The 20,147-nt window shown below is 37.3% G+C and overlaps 1 protein-coding gene across 5 annotated transcripts in view; it reads left to right on the top strand.

The window, feature by feature from the left end:
• BANK1 (B cell scaffold protein with ankyrin repeats 1) overlaps nucleotides 1–20,147 on the top strand; it is a 319,683-nt gene that overhangs the window by 108,022 nt on the left and 191,514 nt on the right. For all 5 annotated transcript variants that reach the window (XM_061419555.1, XM_061419554.1, XM_061419553.1 and 2 more), the window contains 2 exons: nucleotides 2,735–2,874; nucleotides 18,591–18,696. In XM_061419555.1, coding sequence (XP_061275539.1) covers nucleotides 2,735–2,874; nucleotides 18,591–18,696 — 246 coding nt within the window. The remainder of the gene's footprint in view (nucleotides 1–2,734; nucleotides 2,875–18,590; nucleotides 18,697–20,147) is intronic.

Genomic DNA, 20,147 nt, shown 5'->3' with positions numbered 1-20,147 from the left:
GCAAAAGCAGCACTTCAAATGGCATCACTTTGGAGGATTTCTCTAAAATCAACATCATGATCAATTGATCTAATGGTAAAATTTTGAGTCAACTAATGACTCAAGACATCAGGAATATATCAGTTTATTCTCATGTTAAATTCTAAAGAAATTAGAGTATTTTAAATATCCTATACTAAGCAATATTCTTACCATGTATCCTTCATGATTTATCATCTGACTTTTCAGAAGGTTAACATCCCATTGTAAAACTCCTGATTTGTTTACTGATAAACAAAACCAATATTTGCTTTCAAAATCGTCTTTGTGAAATCTACTGAAATTGATTTCATTTCACCCCAATAACTCTAGAACCACTTAACTATATACACACACAACTGTAACTGATAAGGTATACTTTACTGCTTCCAGTTTTTGAGATTTCTGTTAGATTCTCTATTGGATGAATACTTATTTTTGTAAGGGAGAACTTTTCTACATTTTTTTTAATAATGTAGTTTAAATGTCTGGTCAAGCAATATGAGAAGAGGAACTTCAGCTTCTTGATCTAGTTAAATCTAAGATTGCTATTTTGGCTTCAAATTTCCCTAAGCAATATTGTGAGAGGTCCTGTAGCCTCTTCAGGAGATAAAGTAAAACTCATGCTTAAATATCCGCTGGATCATTGAAAAAGCAAGAGAATTCCAGAAAAACATCTATTTCTGCTTTATTGACTATGCCAGCCAAAGCCTTTGACTGTGTGGATCACAATAAACTGTGGAAAATACTGAAAGAGATGGGAATACCAGACCACCTGACCTGCCTCTTGAGAAATTTGTATGCAGGTCAGGAAGCAACAGTTAGAACTGGACATGGAACAACAGACTGGTTCCAAATAGGGAAAGGAGTACGTCAAGGCTGTATATTGTCACCCTGCTTATTTAACTTATATGCAGAGTACATCATGAGAAACGCTGGGCTGGAAGAAACACAAGCTGGAATCAAGATTGCCGGGAGAAATATCAATCACCTCAGGTATGCAGATGACACCACCCTTATGGCAGAAAGTGGGGGAGGAACTAAAAAGGCTCTTGATGAAAGTGAAAGAGGAGAGTGAAAAAGTTGGCTTAAAGCTCAACATTCAGAAAACAAAGATCATGGCCACTGGTCCCATCACTTCACGGCAAATAGATGGGGAAACAGTGGAAACAGTGTCAGACTTTATCTTTTTTGGCTCCAAAATCACTTCAGATGGTGATTACAGCCACGAAATTAAAAGACACTTACTCCTTGGAAGGAAAGTTAAGACCAACCTAGATAGCGTATTCAAAAGCAGAGACATTACTTTGCCAACAAAGGTCTGTCTAGTCAAGGCTATGGTTTTTCCAGTGGTCATGTATGGATGTGAGAGTTGGACTGTGAAGAAAGCTGAGTGCCAAAGAATTGATGCTTTTGAACGGTGGTGTTGGAGAAGACTCTTGAGAGTCCCTTGGACTGCAAGGAGATCCAACCAGTCCATTCTAAAGGAGATCAGTCCTGGGTGTTCATTGGAAGGACTGATGCTGAAGCTGAAACTCCAGTACTTTGACCACCTCATGCAAAGAGTTGATTAATTGGAAAAGACCCTGATGCTCAGAGGGATTGGGGGGCAGGAGGAGAAGAGGATGAGGTGGATGGATGGCATCACCGACTTGATGGACATGAGTTTGAGTGAACTCCGGGCGTTGGTGATGGACAGGAAGGCCTGGCGTGCTGCGATTCATGGAGTCGCAAAGAGTCAGACACGACTGAGCAACTGAACTGAACTGAACTGAATGCTTAAACCTTTAGAACTTTAAAATATAACGTTTCATCAGTGGTTTCATCAGATGGCTTGTACTTAATGGCTTATTCCAAACCACAGAAATTTGGGTGACAATTTTTCAGGAGAATCTAGGAAATATCTCTGTGACAAAGAGTGAGAGTTTTTGAAGCGTGCTCTGTGAATGAGTTTAAAGTGCTGAATTTTGTTTACTTTTGTTACAATAAAACACAACTTTCCATTGAAGTGATTATTTGGTATTATCCTTTCATGGAGGGCACAGCAGTCTTAGGTAACTGTATATTTGTTGATGTGTTACAGCAGAATTTACAATGCAGTGTATCTGTCAGTCACTTTGAACAGCTTGTTCACAAAAAGGCTGCATGGTTGGTATAATGGTTGGTATACCATTGGTTGGTATAAATGGCACTCAAGTAACAGGGTACTAAACCTTCCTTTCCTGAGGGTTTTTCATTGTAATCAGTTGAATAAAAGTTTTTATAATTTCAATCAACTCTTCTCTTTCTTTTACCAGACAATTTTTTAAAACTTTCCAAAAATTATTGGGAACTTTCTTTCTCAGATTAGTAACAAATCCCTAACTTTTAATGAATAACGCTACTGTTCTAAATTCTGAAATATTACATAGTAATGATTATAGATTACCAAAAAAAATGGAGGTTAGAGGGTAAGGAGAAAAGATTTATTGCTTTGCTTTTATTATAATTTTAATGTATGTCTTTATCTGTTAAGTTTTTTTAAACAATTACATGCAAAAGTATACATTTTGTTTTGTGATTTCTAACTGCTGAAGATAAAAAAGAAAACAATTACATGTTAAAAGTTAGTAAAATTGTTATGAATTCTTAAAACCTCACTTCATATTGTCTAAGAGATGTAATAATATGGTACATGCATTTATATACTCAGCTCCTCTTATTTGTGTTTTATCAGATTTTCCCGCTGGCTCTGTCAATGTTGATGTCTACTGTGATGGAATCATTAAAGCCACAGCAGAGATTAAATACTATACAACCCCGAAGGCTATGAAATGCCTGTTGGGAGCTGCAGGTCCCCGAGATGATGTGTACCAGGTAAGTTGATCTTTCCATGAAGTCTGTAATAAGTCTAAGAGCTAACGTAGAATACATGAATGCATACTTTAGTGTAAAGTCTGAATTCTGGTTGAATAAAATGAATTAGTGATCAATAGGAAAGGAAGAAATTGACCTCTGTGATGCAAAAATGTAGATAAATTAGTTAGTATAGTCAAGTCATTTCAGATGATGTCACAACAGGTTATCCATTACAAAGTATTAAGGCTACTCTGATGGGCTCATTTTAAAGCTGTTACAGACCAAATAAAGACAAAAGGATTAAAGAGAACTCTTAAACAATGAATTTTCTCTTTAGCCAAATGTAGGTAATACAAAATAAAGTTTTGAAGTTAAGGATTCAGACAAGTCAAGAATACCACCAAAACAGAAGTGTGTGGTGTTAACCTGGAAATTATTATTTTCATGAGGACATTTCCAAGCTTGGTGTATTTTTTTCCTTAGTTTCATTTATCACTCTCTTCTGACAGTGAAAGTTATTTCTTTAAATTAATAACATTTGTTTGAAATTCCAGAAAAGCTAAACTTTTCTTGGAAACTCTACAAAGAGGAGTTTTCAGGGTTTTTTCACTGGTGTGACGTAGCGGTATTTGGCAGTGAGGACTTGCTGTGGAATTTACAGTCCTGTCCAGGGCCCTCAGTCTGGACATTTTCCAGTGAATGGTAGATACTGTGAGTGCCCTGCCCTGATGGACTGAGAAGGTAAAATGCGCATTTTGTTTGTTTGTTTGTTTTTTTCATTGATGGTTTATTTTTTTCTTTGATTACATAAAATGGGCTTGAGATCATAGTACTGTATTGGGATCATAGCACATTTTCTTTTTTTTTTTTTTAATTTTATTTTATTTTTAAACTTTACATAATTGTATTAGTTTTGATTCATTGTAAGCCATTCGTTTAATTTCTGCATTTTTTTTGTTGTTGTTGTTACATGATCCACTTTTAGTAGAAAGCTTGTTTAATGTGGAACTTCTTTATATGCTTATTACATCAAATCTTCACTGAAAAAACTGTCATTTCATTTAACAGCTATTTGATAATTAGAATTACAACCTTGCTTAATTCCCTTGGTTTTTCTGGGGGAAGGAGGAGGTAGACCAGAGAAAAGGTGAAGAAAGAGGTAGTTGAACTGTGCATGTCATCTTTAGATTTACCACAAAACACTGCCTTAGGTTTGTAACAAAACCATCAACGATAATGATGTTGACAGGTTGTCAGGAAGCCTTACTGTTTAAACTAGTTTGGAATTGGTGGCTTTGTTATTTGTTTTGTGTGACACATTTTTTTTCTATTAGAATTCTCCTTTATGAATGATATATTTTAGAACAATGGAAAAGATAAAAATATCCTAGAGAATAGAGAGTAAAATACCATTTGTCAAACTGAGGAGCCTGAGGACATTTGATGAAATGTCTATATTGTAATTGCAAAGCAAAAATAAAAGTAACAGCTTGAAATACAGATTTTGTTCATTTTCCTGTGATGTCTACCTTATTCTACTTTAAAAACTTTATTCATTACAAAAGGACTAATGAAGCGTTATATTGCATTATAAGGTATTCAGTCAGCATAGAAGTAAAGTAGTCCCCCAAACACATTTTTCTGTTGATTTTGCCTTTGGGGAGCAAAAAAAAAATATTTTATGTATAGTGAAAATGAAATGTAATTTATGACCCAAACAGTTTTTCAGAATGTTTCAAATATCCAAGTCATGATTTCGTCTGTAGCTTTGAATGAACACAAACTTTTTTGAGTAGTTTTTCGATAACTAGAAAAATTATCTGTTTCATTGTTACCCTCAGTGTCAGAAATGAGAGGTGAGGAAGGGTTCTGTCCACTGAGCCCTGGTGCCTAGTGAAAGGGGGATTGCAGGCAGTCACAGCTTGATTCAGGTTTTCACTCCTGGGAGACACTTTAAACCTGAGGTCTGAGTCCTGAGAGGTAGAATTATTCTAAGTTGGTGACAGTAGACTGCAGCTTGGCAAGAAACATTAAGAGATTTGGATTAATATGTACAACTTAAGATATTTTAGAGTTTGTGCTGCTGTCATAAGAAGACCTATACATGTTGTGGATTTAAAGTAAACAAATTCTGAGACTCAGATTTCAGACCAGACCAAGCGACACCATCACAATCCTGATGGAAGGGAAAGCTGCGTGTCACTCAGTTTCCTTTACATCTTGGACCAATGGGTTTCATCTCATCCATTGGCATCCAGACCATGTGAGGTGTCCCTACCATGAATTTGCTGAGATGGTAAAAATCAGACTCCACTCTTGATTAAAAGGAAGGAACTGCAGGGTCACAAAGGAACCTTGGTGTGTTTTAGGGTTACTTGGCCTCAGAGGACGTGTCCCAACCCACACTGTGCTTCTCCTTATGGGCTTTTGTTGGCTCCTTTTGACATTTTGCTTTGCTCTTATGTAGGTTATATTCTGAAAGTTGCAAAAAGTTGTGCTTTTCCTCTCCAGCATACAACACTACTATTTCTTTCATGTGCTTCTCAACTACTTAAACTGGGAAATTTGTGTATGTCGCGGATAGTCCACTGACCATCTCTACTCAAAGAACAACATACATTGGAATTTTATTCACCATACTTACTGTATATCTGTGAGGACATATACCAGTAGATTTAAGGGTTGTTCGTGTTTTTTAATATTCTACCCACTTAGCTGATCAGATCAGATCAGTTGCTTAGTCGTGTCCGACTCTTTGCAACCCCATGAATCGCAGCACACCAGGCCTCCTGTCCGTCACCAACTCCCAGAGTTCACTCAGACTCACGTCCATCAAGTCAGTGATGCCATCCAGCCATCTCATCCTCTGTCGTCCCCTTCTCCTCTTGCCCCCAATCCCTCCCAGCATCAGAGTCTTTTCCAATGAGTCAACTCTTCACATGAGGTGGCCAAAGTACTGGAGTTTCAGCTTTTGCATCATTCCTTCCAAAGAAATCCCAGGCCTGATCTTTAGAATGACTGGCTGGATCTCCTTGCAGTCCAAGGGACTCTCAAGAGTCTTCTCCAACACCACAGTTCAAAAGCATCAATTCTTCAGCGCTCAGCCTTCTTCACAGTCCAATGCTCACATCCATACATGACCACAGGAAAAACCATAGCCTTGACTAGACAAACCTTTGTTGACAAAGTAATGTCTCTGCTTTTGAATATGCTATCTAGGTTGGTCATAACTTTCCTTCCAAGGAGTAAGTGTCTTTTAATTTCATGGCTGCAATCACCATCTGCAGTGATTTTAGAGCCCCAGAAAATAAAGTCTGACACTGTTTCCACTGTTTCCCCATCTATTTCCCATGAAGTGATGGGACCGGATGCCATGATCTTCGTTTTCTGAATGTTGAGCTTGAAGCCAACTTTTTCACTCTCCACTTTCACTTTCATCAAGAGGCTTTTTAGTTCCTCCTCACCTTCTGCCATAAGGGTGGTGTTATCTGCATATCTGAGGTTATTGATATTTCTCCCAGCAGTCTTGATTCCAGCTTGTGTTTCTTCCAGTCCAGCGTTTCTCATGATGTACTCTGCATATAAGTTAAATAAACAGGGTGATATACAGCCTTGACATACTCCTTTTCCTATTTGGAACCAGTCTGTTGTTCCATGTCCAGTTCTAACTGTTGCTTCCTGACCTGCATACAAATTTCTCAAGAGGCAGGTCAGGTGGTCTGGTATTCCCATCTCTTGAAGAATTTTCCACAGTTTATTGTGATCCACACAGTCAAAGGCTTTGGCATAGTCAATAAAGCAGAAATAGATGTTTTTCTGGAACTCTCCTGCTTTTTCGATGATCCTGTGGATGTTGGCAATTTGATCTCTGGTTCCTCTGCCTTTTCTAAAACCAGCTTGAACATCTGGAAGTTCACAGTTCACATATTGCTGAAGCCTGGCTTGGAGAATTTTGAGCATTACTTTACTAGAGTGTGAGATGAGTGCAATTGTACGGTAGTTGGAACATTCTTTGGCATTGCCTTTCTTTGGGATTGGAATGAAAACGGAGCTTTTCCAGTCCTGTGGCCCCTGCTGAGTTTTCCAAATTTGCTGGCATGTTGAGTGCAGCACTTTCACAGCATCATCTTTCAGGATTTGAAATAGCTCAACTGGAATTCCATCACCTCCACTAGCTTTGTTCGTAGTGGTGCTTTCTAAGGCCCACTTGACTTCACATTCCAGGATGTCTGGCTCTAGGTCAGTGATCACACCATCGTGATTATCTTGGTCGTGAAGATCTTTTTTTGTACAGTTCCTCTGTGTATTCCTGCCACCTCTTCTTAATATCTTCTGCTTCTGTTAGGTCCATACCATTTTTGTCCTTTATCGAGTCATCTTTGCATGAAATGTTCCTTTAGTATCTCTGATTTTCTTGAAGAGATCCCTAGTCTTTCCCATTCTGTTGTTTTCCTCTATTTCTTTGCACTGATGGCTGAGGAAGGCTTTCTTATCTCTTCTTGCTATTCTTTGGAACTCTGCATTCAGATGCTTATATCTTTCCTTAGCTGAAATGGTATACTGAAAGGGCTATCCTGAGTTTTCTTGTAAATGTTAATGGCAGATGTGATTTAAGTAATCCTTAAAATTAGTAATTAGATACTTCCTATAATCATTTCAAAGCTTAACAGTCTGGAAATTTGAGGAAAGGAACAGTAATGAGAAATCTATGGATTTTAGTTTTCAGTAATCCTCAAATTTGTGGTAAGAGACTTTCTATTATCATTTAAAAACTGTAGGGCACATAGCAAAATGATCGTTCTGTGAATTTGAGGAAAGAAATGATAATGAGAAATTTTATTTTCTTAGTTTATTGTGAAGATGTCTATTAGGTTTCGGAAGACTTTAGCTAAACCAGCTTACCTAATTGCTTCCTAAATCATTTTGTATTGTTTTGCATAAATACTAAACCCCAGCACATAGCCTCATAAAGGGAAATTTCCAGACCATCACCTAGAACAGTGAATTCAGATGAAAAAATCCAAAGCCCTATTTGGGAAGATAATTAGAATTCAAGTTTTAGTGTTAGAAAAACTAGTAACTCCTGTTTAACTGAGATAATTAAAACCTTTGAGACTTCCATCTTATTTACAAAATTATCTAGGGCAACAATAAATTTAACTTTATATAGGAACAACTAGATATAATATAAAAACCAAACTAGGTCAGAATGCTGAACTATAATAGCAATTATTGATCAAAGTGTTAGGCTCTTATTTATCAAGAGAGGTTTTGGAATAGTACCAAATAATTTTTATTAGTTGTAGTTCTTATTGATTAAAAGGTATATTGCGATGAATATGTTTATCATCTTGCATGTTTTACTTTTACCTATTGAAATCTTATTTTCATCTTCGTGTTAGGTGTGCTTCATTGCCACTTTTTATTAAATTGTATGTATTATCCAATCTTTGGTTTACTGCCTACAAATATTTAATACACTGTGAAACCAGATAGGGTTGAAGTGGAGGATATGGACTAAGAGAACTCTCACGTCATGAGGAATTTCCCAGTTTTTTTGTTTTTTTTTTTTTAGTTCCTTTACAGATTGGTTTCTTCATTAAGTTAAAGCTTAAGCATTAGTGGCTATCTCCCTTAAAGAGGTCTTCAGAAGATTCTTCCTACTGAAAGAAACTGGGAACTTCCAGGCCTCTTAACTTTTCTTTTTTTTTTTGAAAGTCCTTGCCTCTCTCAAAAGGTTGATAAACACACAGGGCTTCAGGGTCCTACATATTTTCCAACACTGACTCCTCCACAGCATGCCTCCTTGTCTCCTTAATTTCCTCCATTATTCCTGTGTTCCAGCCACCCAGGATGGTGCCTTCTTTAAACACACAGTAAGCCATCTACCCGGAGAAGGCTCTGGCACCCCACTCCAGTACTCTCGCCTGGAAAATCCCATGGACAGAGGAGCCTGGTATGCTGCAGTCCGTGGGGTCGCTAGGAGTCGGACACGACTGAGCGACTTCCTTTTCACTTTTCACTTTCATGCATTGGAGAAGGAAATGGCAACCCACTCCAGTGTTCTTGCCTGGAGAATCCCAGGGACGGGGGAGCCTGATGGGCTGCCGTCTATGGGGTCGCACAGAGTCGGACACGACCGGAGTGACTTAGCAGCAGCAGCAGCAGCAAGCCATCTACCCTCCACTGCCTCATCATTAAGGGATGGCTTTGTGTTTTTCATCTTTGCATACTCACTTTCTTCACATAGTTATAGTTCCTGATGCATGTGACACAACTGATACTTAGGGTTTAAAAAAATGAGAAAAGAGTGATACCTTTTTTCCTAGTGCTATTTAAAAAAATAAGTGAAAACCTATAGTATAAGTATACAAATAAGAGAGAAATGAAATCTTCCCTTTTAAAAATTATACTGCTATTTATTTATAAAACTGAATAAATGAATCTGGTGTTTATGAAAGTAAGGAACTCTCAGAGGTTCACAATGCTAGGCACATTTGTACTACAAACCTTCCTTCACATCCTACCTCAGTCATGAACTCCATGTACATATACTTCATTGTTGTTCAGTCACTAAGCCATGTCCGACACTTTGCAACCCTGTGAGCTGCAGTACATCAAGCTTCCCAAATATACTTCATTACTGACTTTTAATGGCTGTAAATTTTTTTTTTTTTTTTTTTTATTCTTCCAATTTTATTTTATTTTTAAACTTTACATAATTGTATTAGTTTTGCCAAATATCAAAATGAATCCGCCACAGGTATACATGTGTAAATTTTTTGATTCCAATCTTGCCTTTCTTATGAACGTTAAGGAGAGGTTCATTACTCAAAAATGCCTAAGGTCTTACCTCTCTCAAAAGACTGCTTATTATCTTTCCTTTTTCCTACTGGACTGTGGCAGTGTGGTATAAGAGAAATAGTTCTAGATAGGGCAGGAGCAGGAGTTGGATTCTTTTATTAAGTAATCACTTCATGAGAGCTCATTTTCCCTAGTGCTAAAGGAATTCCCTCCTGTGAACAGTGAAGAAATTTAAGTATATGATCTCCAAGGTCATTTCCAGCTCAAATACTCCATAATTGTAAATCAAGAAAAAAAATGCTTATTTAGATTGAGAGCTATGACCATTCTCTGTTAAAGAGGATTGACTTGCAAATATATGGGCTTTCCATATAGCCTTTATTTCCATTTTATTTGTACTGATTCTTAATTCTACCCCCAGAGAAGGAAGTGATTCAAGTTTCATGTACCTTTGATCGGTTTTATTACTTGTCTTGTATTTCTGAGCAGAGATTTGGACTGTAGCCCACCAGGCTCCACTGTCCATGGGATTCTCCAGGCAAAAATCCTGGAGTGGGTTGCCATCTCCTTCTTCAGGGGTTCTTCCCAACCCAGGGATAGAACCTGTGCCTCCTGTGTCTCCTGCTTTGCAGGCTTTTGAAAGATTCTTTACCCACTGAGCTATCAGGAAGAAAACCATTAGAGATTTTTAATCAGACAAAGAATAGCCAAAATGCAATTTGAAGATGTATTTCTGGATTCATTTTTCATATTGTTTGTTCTCCTAATTGGAATGGACCAATAAGAGTAAAACAAACCCTTTGAAGTTTAGATGCGACATTTCCTGTGTGCTATGTCTCTACTTGCGGAAATGGTCAAGCAACGGTTAATGATGCCTGATTAGGATAGTTCAGACTTGATGATTATACTCACCTCAGTTACAAATCGTTGACTCAAACAAGAACACACAGCTAGTGCACTCATCCATTTATTTAGAGAAAAACAAGTAAATCAGTTGGCTTTAATGGTAGATACAGCAGCTGTTATAAGAAAAAAAGCATTTCTGAGCACAGAAATAGCCAGTGACATAACTATACTGTTGTTTTTCTACAATTCTTGATCTTATATGTCATCTTAGTCCATTTTCATAGTTATTGGTCCCATATGTTTTAGTTTATGTTTAGCTACTATTTAGAATATATTTTGTTAATGACTTCTTAATTTATAGTCTCTGCTCACTTGATGAAAATAAATGCTTCCTCAGTGTTTTATTTCTCCCAAACTAAAGTGTCTCTCTTGCAGCTTACATCCCCTTTCTTCTTGTCAAGCTGGGGCTGGCTTTGACTGCCCTCTGCAGAGGATGTCTGTGTGCTGGTGTGAATGGTGTCTGTAACAACCCCATCCAAGTACAGCCTTCTGCTTTTACTGTCTAGTTCTTTAGAGCATTCAGATCTTCAATCATAACGAGCATTTGTAAACAACCCTAAAAAACAGCACAAGTCAAACACCGTTAACAAGGTTCCTTCGTAGCTTTATTCATATAAACAACAAGGTAGGAACAAACCCCAAATATTCCATACCTCTTCAGAAATTAGAAGACTAAAAAACCTTGTGGAAAAAATGTGTTTGTTTACATTTACTAAAAGTCGTTATACATTCTTATGGTTCTCTTTATTAAGTAGTATTGATAATAAGGTAAAGAAATAAAGTAGAATATAATTTGGGAAATTTAAATTGTGTTTAGCACTCATGAAATATGCTTCTACATTAAACCATATCAAGACATAGGAAATTAAGTAACATAAATCTTTAATAAGGAAAATTAAACTTCTAAGAACTTATTATTTTTCAGAGATCAGCCATTTAGTTTCATCAACCTTATTAAGTATCAACACACAAACAAATATACATCAGTTATGCACAAGTCCCTCTCAATAAATCTGCTGAACATTTTTAAATTTAATGTAACTTGAATTTTCAGCAGCAATTAACACCATGGAACAAACTTACTGTCTTGATTTAATTTTTTCCCTTAACTTCCAGGAAGACATGTGTTCCTGGTTTTCTTCGTACATCCTTTGCCTTTCATTCTCAATATCCTTTGCAATCTCTTCATTGTAGATCTATAAAATAAAATCTTAAACTATCCAGTTTTGATTCTTAGACACCTATATTTTTGATGGATATTTCCTCTGCAGTTAATCGCATTGGCTTATGAGTTATACACCAACTGTGGATTTCCTTTAAGCCTATCTCTCACTGTTCTCTAACTCATGAAATTACATCATGGTCAATCTAGTTTAAAAGCCAGAAACACAGGACTTTCCTCATACCTTGTACTCCCTCAGCCTACAAATTCAATCCATTATTAAACCATAGCAGTTTTACTTACTAAATATTGCTCACTTCTCTACACATCTCTCTAGTTCTGACACTTTAGTGAACCTTTTCTTCTTGCCTACACTGCTAGACTAATCTCCTAACTGGTTCCCAACTGTAGGTTTTGCACACACCCTACTTATCTCAAGTCCCTGGGCTGTGAGGTTATTTTAAAAAGAATGATGTCAGCATACAATTCTCTTGCTCAAATAATTCAATAGATTCCAGTTGTTAAATGGATTAAAAAAATCATTAGCATGAAAAATATGGCCTTGATGTCACTGTCCCCTCTCACTTTCCAACTTAATCTTTTTAATAAAATAATTTATTTTTAGTTGGAGGATAATTGATTTACAATATTGTGCTGGTTTCTGCCATATATCAACATTAATCAGCCACAGGCATATGTATGTCCTCTCCTCCTTGAACCCCCTACTCCTCTAAGTTGTCACGGAGCACCAGATTTGAGCTCCCTGCGTCATATAGTAAATTTCTACTAGCTGTCTAGTTTTACATATGGTAATATATACGCTGCAGTATCTCAGTTTCTCCCACCCTCTCCTTCCCTCTCTGTGTCCGCAAGTCTGTTGTCTATGTCTGCGTCTCCACTGATGCCCTGCAGATAGGTTTATCAGGACCATCTTTCTAAATTCCCTGCTGCTGCTGCTAAGTCGCTTCAGTCGTATCCGACTCTGTGTGACCCCATAGACGGCAGCCCACCAGGCTCCCCGTCCCTGGGATTCTCCAGGCAAGAACACTGGAGTGGGTTGCCATTTCCTTCTCCAATGCATGAAAGTGAAAAGTGAAAGGGAAGTCGCTCAGTCGTGTCCGACTCCTAGCAACCCCATGGACTGCAGCCTACCAGGCCCCTCCGTCCATGGGATTTTCCAGGCAAGAGTACTGGAGTGGGTTGCCATTGGCTTCCCTATATATGTGTTAATATGAGATATTTGTCTTTCACGTTCTGACTTACTTCACTCTGTATAATAGGCTCTAGGTTCATCCACCTCATTAGAACTGAATCAAACGTGTTTCTTTTTATGTCTGAATAATATTCCATTGTGTATATATGTACCACAACTTTTTTATCCATTCATCTGTCGATGAAATCTAGGTTGCTTCATGTCCTGGCTATTGTAAATAGTGTTGCAATGAACATCGGAGTATATGTGTCTTTTTCAATTATGCTTTCCTCAGGGTATATGCCCAGTAGTGAGGTTGCTGGGTCATATATAGTTTTATCCTAGTTTTTAAAGTAATCTCCGTATTGTCTTCCACAGTGGCTGTATAAATACATACCCCACCAACAGTGCAGAAGGATTTCACTTTCTCCACACCCTCTCCAGCATGTATTGTTGTAGAATTTTTGACGATGGCCATTCTGACTGGTGTGAGGTGATACCTCATTGTAGTTTTGATTTACATTTCTCTAATAGTGATGTTGAGCATCTTTTCATGTTTGTTCAGTTCAGTTCAGTTCAGTCACTCAGTGGTGTCTGACTTTGTGACCCCATGAATCGCAGCACGCCAGGCCTCCCTGTCCATCACCAACTCCCAGAGTTCACTCAGACTCACGTCCATCGAGTCAGTGATGCCATCCAGCCATCTCATCCTCTGTCGTCCCCTTCTCCTCCTGCCCCCACTCCCTCCCAGTATCAGAGTGTTTTCCAATGAGTCAACTCTTCGCATGAGGTGGCCAAAGTATTGGAGTTTCAGCTTTAGCATCATTCCTTGCAAAGAACACCCAGGACTGATCTCCTTTAGAATGGACTGGTTGGATCTCCTTGCAGTCCAAGGGACTCTCAAGAGTCTTCTCCAACACCACAGTTCAAAAGCATCAATTCTTTGGTGCTCAGCTTTCTTCACAGTCCAACTCTCACATCCATACATGACCACTGGAAAAACCGTAGCCTTGACTAGATGGACCTTTGTTGGCAAAGTATGTCTCTGCTTTTGAACATGCTATCTAGGTTGGTCATAACTTTTCTTCCAAGGAGTAAGTATCTTTTAATTTCATGGCTGCAGTCACCATCTGCAGTGATTTTGGAGCCCCAAAAATAAAGTCTGACACTGTTTCCACTGTTTCCCCATCTATTTCCCATGAAGTGATGGGACCAGATGCCATGTTCTTAGTTTTCTGAATGTTGAGCTTTAAGCCAACTTTTTCACTCTCCACTTTCACTTTCATCAAGAGGCTTTTTAGTTCCTCTTCACTTTCTGCCATAAGGGTAGTGTCATCTGCATATCTGAGGTTATTGATATTTCTCCCAGCAATCTTGATTCCAGCTTGTGCTTCTTCCAGCTCAGCGTTTCTCATGATGTACTCTACATATAAGTTAAATAAGCAGGGTGACAAAATAAGCATGGTCAACAAAAGAGTCCGAAATGCAGTCTTGGATGCAATCTCAAAAACAACAGAATGATCTCTGTTCGTTTCCAAGGCAAACCATTCAATATCACAGTAATCCAAGTCTATGCCCCAACCAGTGATGCTGAAGAAGCTGAAGTTGAACGGTTCTATGAAGACCTACAAGACCTTTTAGAACTAACACCCAAAAAAGATGTCCTTTCCATTCTAGGGGACTGGAATGCAAAAGTAGGAAGTCAAGAAACACCTGGAGTAACAGGCAAATTTGGCCTTGGAATATGGAATGAAGCAGGGCAAAGACTAATAGAGTTTTGCCAAGAAAATGCACTGGTCATAGCAAACACCCTCTTCCAACAACACAAGAGAAGACTCTACACATGGACATCACCAGATGGTCAACACCAAAATCAGATTGATTATATTCTTTGCAGCCAAAGATGGAGAAGCTCTATGCAGTCAACAAAAACAAGACCAGGAGCTGACTGTGGCTCAGATCATGAACTCCTTATTGCCAAATTCAGACTTAAATTGAAAAAAGTGGGGAAAATCAGTAGACCATTCAGGTATGACCTAAATCAAATCCCTTATGATTATACAGTGGAAGTGAGAAATAGATTTAAGGGCCTAGATCTCATAGATAGAGTGCCTGATGAACTATGGACGGAGGTTCATGATATTGTACAGGAGACAGGGATCAAGACCATCCCCATGGAAAAGAAATGCAAAAAAGCAAAATGGCTGTCTGAGGAAGCCTTACAAATAGCTGTGAAAATAAGAGAAGTGAAAAGCAAAGGAGAAAAGGAAAGATATAAGCATCTGAAGGCAGAGTTCCAAAGAATAGCAAGAAGAGATAAGAAAGCCTTCCTCAGTGATCAATGCAAAGAAATAGAGGAAAACAACAGAGTGAGAAAGACTAGAGAACTCTTCAAGAAAATTAGAGATACCAAGGGAACATTTCATGCAAAGACGACTCGATAAAGGACAGAAATGATATGGACCTAACAGAAGCAGAAGATATTAAGAAGAGGTGGCAGGAATACACAGAATTGTTCGAAAAAGATCTTCACGACCCAGATAATCACGATGGTGTGATCACTGACCTAGAGCCAGACATCCTGGAATGTGAAGTCAAGTGGGCCTTAGAAAGCATCACTATGAACAAAGCTAGTGGAGGTGATGGAATTCCAGTTGAGCTATTTCAAATCCTGAAAGATGATGCTGTGAAAGTGCTACACTCAGTATGCCAGCAAATTTGGAAAACTCAGCAGTGGCCACAGGACTGGAAAAGCTCCATTTTCATTCCAATCCCAAAGAAAGGCAATGCCAAAGAATGCTCCAACTACCACACAATTGCACTAATCTCACACGCTAGTAAAGTAATGCTCAAAATTCTCCAAGCCAGGCTTCAGCAATACGTGAACCATGAACTTCCAGATGTTCAAGCTGGTTTTAGAAAAAGCAGAGGAACCAGAGATCAAATTGCCAACATCTGCTGGATCATGGAAAAAGCAAGAGAGTTCCAGAAAAACAATTTCTTCTTTATTGACTATGCCAAAGCCTTTGACTGTGTGGATCACAATAAACTGTGGAAAATTCTGAAAGCTATGGGAATACCAGACCACCTGACCTGCCTCTTGAGAAACCAATATGCAGGTCAGGAAGCAACAGATAGAACTGGACATGGAACAACAGTCTTGTTCCAAATAGGAAAAGGAGCATGTCAATTTTAAAGATAAGTGTTACTCAATTTAAAAAGAGAAACTAAATTATTTGTTCAGACTTCTTTCCCCAGACTAGCCTTTGCACTTAATTTCTTCAGTCAGTGCAAAGGCTAGTTTGGGGAGTGAACTCTCCTCATGAATAGATATGCACTTTTCTAAATCACAGTGATTGTATTTCATGTGTTATATCTGAGGGCTCACATCAAAGTATTTATTTAAACTCTTAAGTAATTCTGTTGGGTAAGTGTTATTAAGGTCCACAACTAATGAGTCCTGAAGCAGGCATTTCAACAGAGGTTTCTCAGATCTCAAAATATATTTTCTTCCTGGTATCATTGTTTTCAAGTTATTTAAAGATATTCTACAGCTACATGAATACCTAATCAATATAAATATACAATATTTGAAGGAGGTGTTAAATTGCATTGTTTTATACTTTTAACATTTATTTTTGCATATGTGGTCATGACATGTTTGAAATTCTTAGAACTGACTCACTTAAAACTTAGAAAAATTAATTTGACAAAGGAAAATATCTCTTTCATCTTAGCCCAATTTACTTGTTTATTCTTTTACATTAAGTGCTTAAAATTGAATACTTATAAAGTAAAAAGCAAAAGGCTTTTTATAACCAGAAAATATTTGTTCTGTTCTCTGTCATTCTTTTTACAAGCTGTAGGAGGAAATTTTGTTTAAGATATGTAAACTATGTATCAAATTTTCCTTTAAATGTCTACTGTGGCTGGCTTTCATAGCACACATTATGAACAATGGAATAAACGAAGTGAATCTTATTTTCTTTTACTAGGGAAACTTAAGGAAACATAGAAATTTGTTATAAGAAAAACAAGATGTTTTTAGTTCAACCATTGCTTTTCTTTTTAGATGCCTGAAAGTAAAATGCTGCAAATGATATATTTTGTTTCCTATTTTGAACATTTCACAGCCTTCCTATGATTATTTCACTGAAATCATTTCTCTTGTTAAGATTCTTTACTACTACTATATTTCTCTACCAGATTTTAAAAAATAGCTTAGTATTCTATAGTCAACCTTAGAGGTTTATTCACTCAACATCATTATTTTAAAACCTTTTTCCTTGCCTCTTGTCAGCTAGTAAAGGTGGGAAGACTAGATTTTTATATTTTTAACCATCCTTCTAGTTAGATATGGGCTTCACAAGTGGCTAAATGGTAAAAAAAAAAAAAAAAAAAAAAACTGCCTACCAATGCAGGAGATGCAGGTTTGATCCCTGGGACAGGAAGATACCCTGGAGGAAGAAATGGCAATCCACTCCAGTATTCTTGCCTGGGAAATCTCACAGACAGAGGAGCCTGGCGGGTTACAATCCATGGGGTTGCAAAGAGTCGGACAATACTGAGCCACTAACACTTTCATTCTGCTTTGTGTTACATGGCTATAACTTTCATCCTTTCTCTTCACTTCTAAACAGGACTTTTAGAAAATCCAGAAAGGCTTGAACCACTTTATTATTTGAGGTATGCAGATTATTGAAAAATGAAGAAATATAGTAACATCATTTTTTTCAACCCACTTAATTTCTGTGACTTCATATTGGCAGTCTATCTAATTTACCTGGAAATCATTTCATAAGTCTTTAGTAGATATTTTTGTTCCATAATCCTCTCTCCACCCCATGGCTTTTGTTCATTGGCCTACTTTCTCAGCTTTAGTCATCTAGGTCACAAGTCAGTTTAATCCCAGCCATTGCTTCACAAAACACAATTTAAAAGAAAGGGTAGCTTTTGCAGTCCGTTATGTCATTGGTAGTACAAGACTAGTAGCTCCTCCCAAAATCTTCAGATTAGGGAAATAAAGTTGATATATAATCATTTTATATCTACAGGGGAAAAAATAGGTCAAGATGAATATTCACCCTCACTTTGACACAGAAGTAAAATAATCTCATTTCTGACCCTTAAATTGAAGAATCAGATTCATCATTTTATCTCATTTATTAAAATGAAGCATATATTTTAACAGAATTTATTATTGAAACAAATTACAGTGTTATCATTGACTTCATATAAAACTCTTCTAAAATTAGTCAATTTTCAAGTCAATTAGCTCATCCAAAGAGAGTAAGTGAAAATTGCTCAGCCCATGGAATTCTCCAGGCCAGAATACTGGAATGGGTAGCTTTTCCCTTCTTCAGGGGATCTTCCCAACCCAGAGGTCAAACCCAGGTCTCCCACATTGCAGGGAGATTCTTTACCAGCTGAGTCACAAAGGAAGCCCAACCAAAAGCAAAGACTTATTTCTTGCATTCATTTTTCTATTATTCTAATAACTGGCTTTTTTCCAAGTCCCTAATATTTTGTATTATTATGTTTAAAAAGTTGTAAGGATTATTAAAGGTTACCCAGTATTTATCCCAGTCAATAATTTTTATTATATTACACTAAGGTGTTTCTTTGTAAATAATTAAACTAACAAAACATTTCCTTTTCATTTGAAAACAGAGTGACATTGACGAACTTGATGATATTCTCACATCCACATTCAAACATGAGATACCATACTATGAATTCCAATCACTCCAAACTGAAATCTGCCCTCAAAAAGAATGTGAGTATTTTCCAACTGCATCAATTATTCTTTTTGTCACATTTCACTCTATATAACTGCTTAATAAATATTATAGCAAAGAATATAGAATTGCTGATGAAATGTTTTCAAAAACTCCCATCCCCTGGTGAAAGAGCTGGTTTTTATTCCAAGGAAATATTTGGATAATGAATGAGGAAAATTGTTCATCATAGCATTATTTATAATTACCAAAAATGGAAATAACTCAGTCCTTTAAAGATAGGTAATTGATCAAATAAATTTTGGTATATATGTTAATGCAACCATCATAAACAAATTTTATTATAAACTGATTTGCTGACTGGAGTGGTGCTTTGATTTATACTTAATTGAATAAAAGTAGGATATATAGCAGGAGATAGAGTGTGAGCCTGTTTTAAGAGGTACATATGTTTAATAGCATATGTTTGAGTGTATATATATAAATGCACACATGCATATATATGTGTACATATACATATATAAATCAATAGTCTGAACAGATATGCATCTGCTAACAGTTATGCATGGGTTCTGCTCTTTCAGGGATTACATTTTTTCATTTTGCTAAATCTTTGTTTTCTACAGTGACTGCATATTATTTTTATCAAAGATATATACATATACATATATATAAAGGAAAATATGTATAGGAGCTACTATAATAAAAAACCGTACTTCTAAATGGCATCACAAGCTCAGTAGCATGCATTGTTTATTGCTTATTCCTGTGTTTTTTGTTGACACACTGTTTCTAATACAGTTTTATGCTCAGTATGCACACACAATGATGGAGATGTAATGGTGAGTAAGACAGGCATGGCTACAGGACATGAGAGGTCTCCTATAGGTATACTGTAGGGCTGATGAGCAGAGGTTTTCTTCTATAGAGTTTCTGTGCTATTTGAAATAGTTTTATCATCAGGCTGTCAGGCCTGAGGGAAGCAGGAAGAAAAGAATAGGAGCCTTAAGGCACAACTGATTATGATTCACCCAGATGTGCTAGAACGTGCATTATGTGTGGTAAGGTCACATTGTGGGGACAGGGCAATGGTAGGCTGCTTTTGAATAAGTAATCTTGTGAGAATAATCCACATTTATTCTATTTCCCACATACATTTTAACAATACACAGTTCACTTACAAAAGTTAGACATTAAGTTGGGATAGAAAAGGAACATGACATGATCCCTTACTTAAGATACTCATCGTTTAACTGAGAAAATAAGATATTATGTATGTAATCATACTGCTGCTGCTAAGTCGCTTCAGTCGTGTCCAACTCTGTGTGACCCCATAGACGGCCACCCACCAGGCTCCCCCGTCCCTGGGATTCTCCAGGCAAGAACACTGGAGTGGGTTGCCATTTCCTTCTCCAATGCATGAAAGTGAAAAGTGAAAGTGAAGTCGCTCAGTCATGTCCGACTCCTAGGGACCCCATGGACTGCAGCC

The sequence above is a fragment of the Bos javanicus genome, chromosome 6 (genome assembly GCF_032452875.1).
Source record: "Bos javanicus breed banteng chromosome 6, ARS-OSU_banteng_1.0, whole genome shotgun sequence".
Classification (NCBI taxonomy): domain Eukaryota; kingdom Metazoa; phylum Chordata; class Mammalia; order Artiodactyla; family Bovidae; genus Bos; species Bos javanicus.
The sequence above is the reverse complement of the archived record's forward strand: the minus strand, read 5'-3'. Positions and strand labels throughout refer to the sequence as shown.